Source organism: Cryptotermes secundus, unplaced genomic scaffold, assembly GCF_002891405.2.
Source record: "Cryptotermes secundus unplaced genomic scaffold, Csec_1.0 scaffold1606, whole genome shotgun sequence".
Taxonomy (NCBI): Eukaryota; Metazoa; Arthropoda; class Insecta; order Blattodea; family Kalotermitidae; genus Cryptotermes; species Cryptotermes secundus.
Genome location: NW_019738371.1, coordinates 1,327,267 through 1,337,966, shown reverse-complemented (window position 1 = coordinate 1,337,966; position 10,700 = coordinate 1,327,267). Strand labels below are relative to the sequence as shown.

Below are 10,700 nucleotides of genomic sequence, written 5' to 3'. Positions count from 1 at the left end.
TAAATTAAAAAAATAAAAATTTGCTTGTCTTGTGACTTGTCATATCGTCCACATTACTCGCGAGCATAGCGAGTCACACGAGCACGAGCACGAGTAATGTGGACGCACCTTTACGTTCGAAGTGAAGCACGCAACGTCTCACAGCCGTCAAAGTATGCCAGTGGGCTAATATAGATCCAATTTTGGCATGTTACTATTACGGGAAAAAATGCTAACGAGTATTTCAAACATTTCTTACATTTTAGTGCAACAAAAGCGACTCTAGGGTGCTTACAGTCCTATCGGCTATAGACATATTTATACAGAGTACAAAAACTCATAGACTAACAGATTTAAGGCATTTCCGAACTTCCTTCCAATCTTCTGTTTCCTTGTAGATGATAGTCCCCTCTGAGGTCTTGGCAACATGTCTAAGTGGAGTGTTCTGCTAATGTTTCAGTGCAACATGCTGTCTCTATCTTCATGGTGAAACAGAGCAGGTTGAGGATGCAGTCAGATTATACACGCGTTGCAATTCAGATCTATGGACAATATTACATAAATAACTATTGCACCTATACACACATCAGGACACAACCAATCGTCGTTAAGCCTGTTCGTATTTCTAATTAACTGAAGTCCTAAAGTAGGGGAAATTCTACCCTGAATGATACGAACCAAGGAGAGGTTTCAATGCGACAGCTTTTAAACTTCTCTTTAGTGTAAGGTAAGGTAAGGGCCGCGCCATAGCTCAAGCGGTTAGTCGCTGGCTTCCCACCGCGGCGGCCCGGGTTCGATCTCGGGTCTGGTCAAGTGGGATTTGTGGTGGGCAATGTGGTGCTGGAGCGGGTTTTCTCTGAGTACTTCATTTCCCCTACCAATCTTCATCCCACCAAATTCTCCATCATCATAATCACCCGGGGCAGGTACAATAGGCCAATCAGTGGACGCCGTGCGGAGTGGACCCAGCTGGACTCCACCCACACTAAGCGAATTAAAAAAAACTATACAGAACAAAGGGAATGTAAGCTAGATTCGACTGCCTCATGATAGAGCACAATGGTAGAATGTTGTGGGCAGGGTAATAAACCCGAGGTGGGGGGTGAGTACTTGATCAACTGAACAACTATTAGCTTCACAAAAAGACCTGTCAAGTCTTCATTGCATTGCAGAATTCATATTCCCGAGCTTTTGGGTTTGTCTTTTTCGAATCTTGTTTAATAACGTGCAGACACCCCGGTGGAGAAGTGCCCGCCATGGTGTCACACTCTTGGGAAACGTGATTCGATTAGCTTTTCCCTGATGGACGACCAGTGCCACGTACTCTGATCTAATTTCAGCTGAGCTGGAGCAATCACCGGCAGGTAAGTGGGTTCTGGCCGGACGGCAAGCACTCTCTCGCTGACCGGAGCAGCTGGAAAGGAACGTCTTCAAGCAGACCAAGTCAGAGGCCAATTGTCACATGACACGAAGTTCGTTTAAACCAACAGGGCGTTCTGAAAATTTCTAAGCTTAAAGTCAGGATACGAGTTCGAAGATGGCAATGATGAATATGATAATAATTAACCTGATTTTTTCTATTTGAGCGGTTGCCAACAGTAAATATTCTATAACAGGAGGGTACTTTAAAAGTATATACGAAACTGACAAGTTACATTAAACTTACTTACTTACTCATGGAGCTGAGCCATTCTGGAGGAGCCACCAATTCTGCAACTACTCAAGAATTTCCCAGCATTTTATGGAACCCGAAGGTTCATCACCGTGTTCACAAGAGCCCTCTACTGGTCCCTATCCTGAGCCAGATCTATCCAATCCATACCATCCCATTCTATCTCTCTAAGATCCATTCTAATATTGTCCACCCACCTACGCCTTGGCAACTTACATTAAAAGCTAAACTAAAACTTAAAAAGAACAACTTGTAACTGCTCTTAATTAATTAAACATCATGGCATAAAGGAGAAAGGAGGATGACGGTTAACTCCATCATTCTTGAACTTGACATTAGACGGACTACACGCCCCGGCCCCTTTATCCCTCCGGTACCTGTAATAATTAATACCGAAAGCTAAACCTAAAAAATAAACAAAACAAATAACACGTTAATATAAATTATGAACTACATGGGATTGAGAAAGAAAAATGTATCCTTAGAGGAAATGGTGTAATTATAGAAAAACAAGTGGAAATGGGAGAATTCTGTTTCTGTGCAGTTGTGGAACTAAATCTTGAAACATTATTCATATTAAATATGGAGAAGTCCCTAATTTGCTAAGTGGGTAAATGAAATCCAACAGCATCCACAGTGGAACATACGCATATGTGGATTTTGTCCTTAAAAGGTATTAACCAGAAAGAGGGTATCGAATTGTCATCAGGAATAAAGTATTCTGAAGTGTAAACAATTCAGCGCTGAGTTTTAATTAAGAGAAAATCGAAGTGAATAAATAGAGTGCAACATAAATTTGAAAACTTTCTCTGCAAGTAAAGTAAAGCCATCCCTGTAACAGGCTATGAAGGCCCATAGGGTTGTGAGGCGTTGAGGGTCCCACATTATCTAGACCAGGGGTCTCCATACTTCTCGAAACGCGGGCCACATTAGGTAATTCAGCACTTTCAACGGGCCGGATAAAATGAGAAATTAATAGCTCTAGGTATATGCGTCTTATTGAAAGCACAGAATTTCATAAACTAAATACAAAGTACGTGAGAATAAATTATCGTATATTAATGACAACAGACAGTAGCAGCAAATGTTCATATTTTCATCATAAATTATAATAAAACAATTAATGTGAATGATTGAACTTTTTTGCATCCTTAAAATCTGAATAAATTGAGGTTAAAATTTTGAAACGCTAATCACAAGTAGCGACTTTAAATGTTCATCGGATAAATTTGCCCTGTATTTCGTCTTGATGTACTTCATCTGGGAAAAAGTTTGTTCACACAGTTATGTCGTCCCAAAAATGGAGATAAATTTACAAGCAAATTTCTTTAAATTTGGAAATTGCTCAGAGTTCAGAAATTTATAAAATTCGAACAAATTTCCTTCCTTGTTTTGTCTTTAGTGTGATAATTTTCCTGAAGTTCAATAATTTCCATTTGAATTTGACTTGGGACATCTGCAGCTTCACAGTCAAACAGATTTTGAAACAATCTAATTTCCTGAGCACTGGAATCCAAATCATTAAATCGCTTCTGAAATTGTTCTTTCAAATCTAAAATTTTGAATAATATTAATATTAACATAATATGGAATATCAACATATTTTAAACACAATCTTAATTAATGAATTTGAAATCTGTGAACAAGGTTTTTCTTTACCAGTACTCTTTGGAAAATTAGTTCAATTGGCGCATTTCTGCACAATTCTTTCGCGGGTCGGATGTGGCCCGCGGGCCGTAGTTTTGAGACCCTTGATCTATGAGATAAACATATCCTTACGTAATCACTTTGTTATATTTTACTTCCGCTATCAGTGGTTTGACTATTAAGCCAGTTATTTATCAGCCTCTGCTTCCGATTTCCCTTTCATTACTGTGCTCTTGTAACCTAGGAAAGGCGTGTATTTATTGCAGGGAACAGGGAATAAATATTGGGTTCATAGCCATATATTATTAATAAAGAAACACATGTTCAAGTAAATAATACGTATAATATTAATTAATGAACAAGATAACAAGAATGATAATGAGTATCCAAGAAATTTACAAAGGCTTCACAATAAATACTGCGCCTTCGAGTCCACTCAAACCGTGGCCACCAAGAGCCGCCACACTGTATCGTTACATTTCAAGTCCAGTATCACTTACTTAGTGGGTCTCAAATGATAGGTAACTTCCTTTTTCTTACGCGGCCTTTTCTTGCTTTCTGTGACTTCTTGTTAGGAAAAGACCTCCCATTTCTCTGAACAACAGCCTCATTTTCTTGCTCGTCTAGGAACATATCCATAATATTTGTGAATGGAATGCGCTTTTTCTTATTTAATTGTGTCCTGTTGGCAAATATGTCGTGCTCCTCCGTTTTCTTCCATAGATAGTAGAAGTTAACCAAGTCAGCGACTGATCGTGTTCTCACCTTCTTACGTTGGATTTTGTGAAAATCTTTACCATAATGTTGAAGGCCTGTCTGAAAATTTTCACGTTCTTCCTCAGACCAAAGACTCATGGTGTCAGCTGGAGATACTTCATTCATACGGAGTCTTCTTAGTGCTTCTTCAGTGTCATAACCACACTGAAGTAATAAGTAGAGAGCCTGCTCGTCATCTCTCGTGCGAATCCCAGTAGGTACAGCACTTAACCCCTGTGCTTTCACGAGAAAGTCCTCCGTATCCTTTTCCGACAGATAATTCGGGCTCCACAACAACTTATCTTCATTTTCATAAGGTTGAGCATTATCGTATTTACAAAGACATTCAGGAATTTCTGCCTGATGAGCACTTCCTACCATGATTTTTCTTGTCCACAACACTTTCTCCTCCCTCTGTCCCCGCACTGATGTGTGACAGTCCTCAAACGCCATCTCTTGTTAAGACGTCTCTGATCTACTTTAGTTTTTCCACGCTTCTCTAAACCCGCACTTCCTCCAGCGTACTCCCGCACTACTCTGCCTCTTACTGCTTCAGCTCGAAGTCTGCTACCTTTTATAACTGCGACGCAGAAAAAAAATGTTACGTGACCGCTCAGTACTACTGTGCTGTTACGTCATCGCGCCAGCGTGTCGTTACCTGCGCTCTACCTGTTATGCGGCAACGGTGTTGCCACATCTACACATGCCTCGTCATCGGTACCCACTGCTGACGTGTCTCCGCGCTAGCAAGCTGTGCGCGTTGTGTATAACAACGATAGGTGTGCGGGCACGAAGGAAATACGGCGGCGTTTGTGTTGCGGACGTTGCCTGGAAATTGGTCGATGCTTCACAACATACTGCATGATTTCTCCTCGATTTGAAATTGAAAATTTACTCAATCCTTTGCGTATTTTGATGTCAATTTTTTCTTATTTATTAACATTATATTATCGTCGGGTTATAATGTTGAGCTGGGCCTGATTTGCTGGGGAATATAATTCGAGTCGATGAAATGATCTTTAAGCAAATTTTTCATTTTAGAGTCCAGTTCTTACATTAGGCCTATATTTCACATAAAACATATCGAACTGAAGAACAATATTAGACTGAATTTTACACAATGTAAAGCCCACACAGAGCTTGTAAACTATATAATTAATCGGCGAGATGCTATTCACAGTGAAATAATAAATGGTAGGGGCACGCGGTAGCGTGGTTGGTTGAGGCTATTTTACAGCCCGAAGGTCGCGGGTTCCAATCCCATTGTGTTGGATTTTTGCAATCTTCCTGATCCTTCCAGCTGCACTGTGGCCCTGGGGTCGACTCAGTCTATATCAGAAATCAGTACCACAAATCTTCGTGGGGGGGGTAAAGGGCTGCCGCCTCGTAAGGCTGACAAACTACGGAAATCTGTGAACCGATTGTCTAGAGCAAGGGTCTCCAAACTTTTCGAACCGCGGACCACATTACGTAATTCAGCACTTTCAGCGGGCCGGATATGATGAGAAATTAATAGCTCTAGGTATATGCGTCTTATTGAAAGCACAGAATTTCATAAACTAAATACAAAGTACGTGAGAATAAATTATCGTATATTAATGACAACAGACAGTAGCAGCAAATGCTCATATTTTCATCACAAATATAATAAAACAATTAATGTGAATGATGGAACTCTTTTTGCATTCTTAAAATCTGATTAAATTGAGGTTCAAATTTTGAAACGCTAATCACAAGTAGCGACTTTAAATGTTCATCGGATAAACTTGCCCTGTATTTCGTCTCGATGTACTTCATCTGGGAAAAAGTTTATTCACACAGATATGTCGTCCCAAAAATGGAGATAAATTTACAAGCAAATTTATTTAAATTTGGAAGTTTCTCAGAGTTCAGAAATTTATAAAATTCGATCAAATTTCCTTCCTTGTATTTGTCTTTAGTGTGATAATTTTCCTGAAGTTCAATAATTTCCATTTGAATTTGGCTTGGGACATCTGCAGCATCACAGTCAAATAGATTTTAAAACAATCTTAATTTCCTGAGCACTGGAATCCAAATCAGCAAATCGCTTCCGAAATTGTTCTTTCAAATCTAAAATTTTGAATAATATTAATATTAACATAATATGGAATATCAATATATTTTAAACACAATCTTAATTAATAAATTTGAAATCTATGAACAAGTTTTTTCTTTACCAGTACTCTTTGAAAAATTAGCTCAATTGACGCATTTCTGCACAATTCTTTCGCGGGCCGTAGTTTGGAGCCCCTTGATCTAGACAATCGGCTCAAAGATGGCGGCAAGGTTGTCAGCCTTACGCGCTGGCCGCCCTTTACTCCCCAGGAAAATGATTTATTTAATTCCTGGTACTCATTTCTGTTAGAGGTTGAGTGAACCCCTAGGTCATAGTGCGGCTGGAAGGATTAGGTCAATTGAAAAAAATCCAATGACCTCATCGGTATTTGACCTTCTGACTTGTAGCATAGTGCCTTAACCACTATGCTACCGCGTGCCCCTGTCTGCATATAATATAATAACAATAATAATTGAATTCTATATTTATTTACACGCTGAGCTCAACAGCGAATAGCTAGTTACAGAGTCAGCACGAATACAGACAATAACAATATGACAGCACAGGACAAAATGAATAAGAAACAACAAAGAAATAACAAAAACAAAGAAAAATGAATCAGTTGAGGCTTTTAACACTGAAACATGAGTCCCTAACAAAATCTGCATGTTCGTAAACTGTATTTGCCGCAGAAACACGTCTAGCTCGAGGGCAATGGCAACAGGAGCAAGAGAATATGTTGAAGTTAGGAATGCTACGAGGACAGAGAGTCAACATTTAGTGCCACTAAAAGGATATCAATTTATTCAGACGAAAGCATCAAAGTGAAAAAAGCCTGTTATGCAGTGTCAGTAAAGTTAATCTTTCCAATAAATTATCTTCATGATATTCTACATCCTGGAGAAATCTGTTGTGGAAGAGGGCTGGAAATTTTCTCTGAATGTGCTCAACTTTACTAGAATCAGTAACCATTCAAAGCAACAGAAGAATATTCGAATTCAGATCTGAAATAAGCAAAATACAGCATCAGTAGACTCTCTATTATTTTTATCGGTAGTGGGGTGGGACTAAGTCCCTTGTACTGCGGCCACTTCTGGCCTATTGTACCACCCTCAGATGATAGGTGAGGGTGATTGTGGAGCAATTGGTGGAATGAAGATTGGCAGGGGAAACCGAAGTACTCGGAGAAAACCTGCCCCAGCGCCATTTTGTCCACCATAAACCCCACTTGACCAGACCCGGGATCGAACCCGGACCGCCGCGGTGGGAAGCCAGCTACTGACCGCTTGAGCTGTGGCACGGACCAGTAGACAGTCGAAGGTGGAAAAAGAAAATGTTATTGTGTGAATTAACCATAGCAGTTGGCCGCGCCATAACACAAGCGGTTAGTCGTTGGCTTCCCACCGGGGCTGTTCGATCCCGGGTCTGGTTAAGTGGGATTTCTGGTGGACAATGTGGCGCTGGGGCGGGTTTCCTCCCAGTACTTCGGTTTCCCCTGCCAATCTTCATTCCACCAAATTATCCATCATCATAATCACCCGGGGCAGGTACAATAGGCCAATCAGTGGCCGCCATGCCGAGTGGACCCAGCTGGACTCTACCCTCCCACTAGCAAATTTAAAAAACATAGCAGTAGTAGTCTAGAATTATTTAGAAGAGATCCAGGTTCATACTCCAACACATAATTGCAGAAAACGATCATCCTCGGAACAGTAGCACATATCTTCGGAGAGCTACTAACATGGAAGCTGGGGTAGCTCAGTCGGTATAGTAGCTCCTCTTAGGAGGAATACCAATTATTCTGTTCTCCGTAGACTTCTGACCGGCTCTGAGCCTCATTCAAGCAGTAGAGCAATCGGGACCAGAATGTAACCATTTGTCTTCATCTAATTCCAATATTAAGAATACATGGAGCTTTACTTCCATTCCCCCTAACACTTTTTCATTTCTAAAGGCAAGAAATCCTTGCGATTCAACAAGCACGATACCACAAAGATGTATTTGAAGGAGGTAACATTAACATGCAGAAGCTGGATGCGAGTGACATGTACATTGCAGAGTAATACACGACATAAAATGTCGTACAGAATAGAGAGACATAAAATAAAAAAATTGGAGATGCCGGGAGTCGAACCCGGGGCCTTTCGCATGCAAAGCGAACGCTCTACCTCTGAGCTACATCCCCTTGCCAGTAACTTAACTTCATGAAATACTGAGAAGTCTTGCGTTTTCTTAACTGACGCGCTAGGATAGAACACAGGGCAAAGTAAGCGGCTACTGGGTTCGATTCCTGTTAGAGATTTTTCTGTTTTACTCTACATCTGTATACGCTCACTCACTTCCTTAAGTGTGTAGTATCAGTGTTTCCCCTGAGCATGAGGCTGGCCACTACCCTCGTTGCAGAGCCTAGATACAGGATGCGTGGAACTGTACCTTCATGGCCTCATGGGCCTCAATGTCTTGTTGGTGAGGCACAAATATAACATTACATTCAGAGTGGAGTAAAGTATGTAGTACGTCTGGTTCCTAATGTGTGGCAATCTTACCGCACAAGAACGTACTCGAACAAGAAACCTGAGCTAATTTTACTAGGGAGATATCCGGTTCGAATCTCAACAGGGCTACCGCTACCGGCTGTCCTAGTTTAAATTGAAACTGTGCTTAATTAACGCACAATAACATAAGCATACACATTCTGTGANTGAGGCTGGCCACTACCCTCGTTGCAGAGCCTAGATACAGGATGCGTGGAACTGTACCTTCATGGCCTCATGGGCCTCAATGTCTTGTTGGTGAGGCACAAATATAACATTACATTCAGAGTGGAGTAAAGTATGTAGTACGTCTGGTTCCTAATGTGTGGCAATCTTACCGCACAAGAACGTACTCGAACAAGAAACCTGAGCTAATTTTACTAGGGAGATATCCGGTTCGAATCTCAACAGGGCTACCGCTACCGGCTGTCCTAATTTAAATTGAAACTGTGCTTAATTAACGCACAATAACATAAGCATACACATTGTGTCAAAATTCTGTTAGGACTGTGTTCCTTAAAAATACAAGACGTGAATTATTTTCAAAATTTCACTAATTTTATTCAAAATAAGTCTCCTTCTGAATCAATACATAGCTGGAATCGATTGAAAAGTTTTCGAATACAGTTACTGCACTCCTTTTGTGGAATCGCATTTAAAACTGCGGTACATTTCCTTTGGAAGTTCTGGATGGTGTCGTGACGGTCTCCTTTCATCGCCAACTTAGCTTTTGGGAAAAACCAGAAATCTGCTGGAGCCAAATCTGGCGAATACGGAGGATGATCAAGGACTGTGATCTCTTTTCTGGCCAAGAATTCGCGCACGATCTTCGATTTGTGGGGTGGGGCACTGTCGTGGAGGAGCGACCAGGAAACTTGCTCTCGATATTCAGGTCGAATTCGAAGAATTCTCGCCCACAAACGATTAGGGACTCCGAGATAATTATCAGAATTCACTGTTTGACCTTCTGGCAGAAATTCCTTGCGAATGATTCCTTTAGAATCGAAGAAAACGGCTAGCAGTGTCTTTACTCGACTCTTTTGCATGGGCAATTTCTTTGGTTTCGGCTTCTTTGGGCTCAGCCACGCTGCACTCTGCCGCTTTGTGAGAGGCTCATATTGAACACCATGTCTCGTCACCAGTAACAATCAATTTTGTAAATTTTGTACCAGTTTGGGCCGACCGTAAGATGTCTTTTCAGTGTTCCACTCTGGCATGCTTTTCATCGCCTGACAGCGCGTGCGGTACAAACAGCGCACAGACCTTCCGTTTGCCTAAATCCTCGGTAAAAATTTGATGCACAGTACTTTTTGATATTCCCAGAACCTCCTCGATGAGTCTTGCAGAAAGACATCTGTCTGATGCAAGGATTTCGGTCACTTTTTTCACATTTTCTTCAGTGCGACTTGTTCTCGGCTTAGATGCACGTGGAGCGTTTTCAATGTCCTCCCTTCTGTCAAGAAATACAGCAGACAATCGAAAAATGTTCGAGCGACTCAAACAATCACTACCGTACACACTTTTCATCATTTCGTACGTTTCTCCGGCTGTTTTGCCGGTCAGAACACATGATGCAGCAATGCTCGCGCTTTGAAATTATAGACAGCCACAGCTGAAACTTCAAGAATCTTAACATCACAACTCGCCAACAGATGGCATTGCAGGGCAAAATAATAATAAAAAATAAATAAATAAAAAAGAGTCCTAAGGGATCCTGGACACACCGTGTATATAAAGGAATGGAGGTATCGTTCCATGAATTCTTAATGCCAGCACTACATGGATGTGAGGCTTCAATTTCACGCCCCAGCCACTTTAACCTGGGCGAAGAATCCCTGATATGCTATCGATCAGAAGTTGGCTGGATCCTAGAGCAGGTTTGGTCTAGGTCGCGGGAGATATTGTGACATATGGGCCGTTTCTATAACAATAGAGGAAAGTCCGTAAACATTCTGGCGGTAACTAATACAGGCAACAATAAAAGAATGCCGTTTCTATGCGACGGCCGGTAAACACGCCAGCCCTTAAGAACATG

At 41.2% G+C, this 10,700-nt stretch overlaps 1 protein-coding gene and 1 non-coding gene across 2 annotated transcripts; both read right to left on the bottom strand.

Annotated features, from left to right (window-relative positions):
* Positions 1-3,808: 3,808 nt before the first annotated feature.
* On the bottom strand, positions 3,809-4,507 carry LOC111871015 (mesoderm induction early response protein 1). The gene has a single exon (XM_023863728.1). It carries the CDS (start codon positions 4,505-4,507, stop codon positions 3,809-3,811), a length of 699 nt encoding a protein of 232 aa, XP_023719496.1.
* Positions 4,508-8,244: 3,737 nt separating this feature from the next.
* Trnaa-ugc lies at positions 8,245-8,316 on the bottom strand. The gene has a single exon. It is a non-coding gene; the product is annotated as a tRNA-Ala (tRNA).
* Between the last annotated feature and the right edge of the window lie 2,384 nt (positions 8,317-10,700).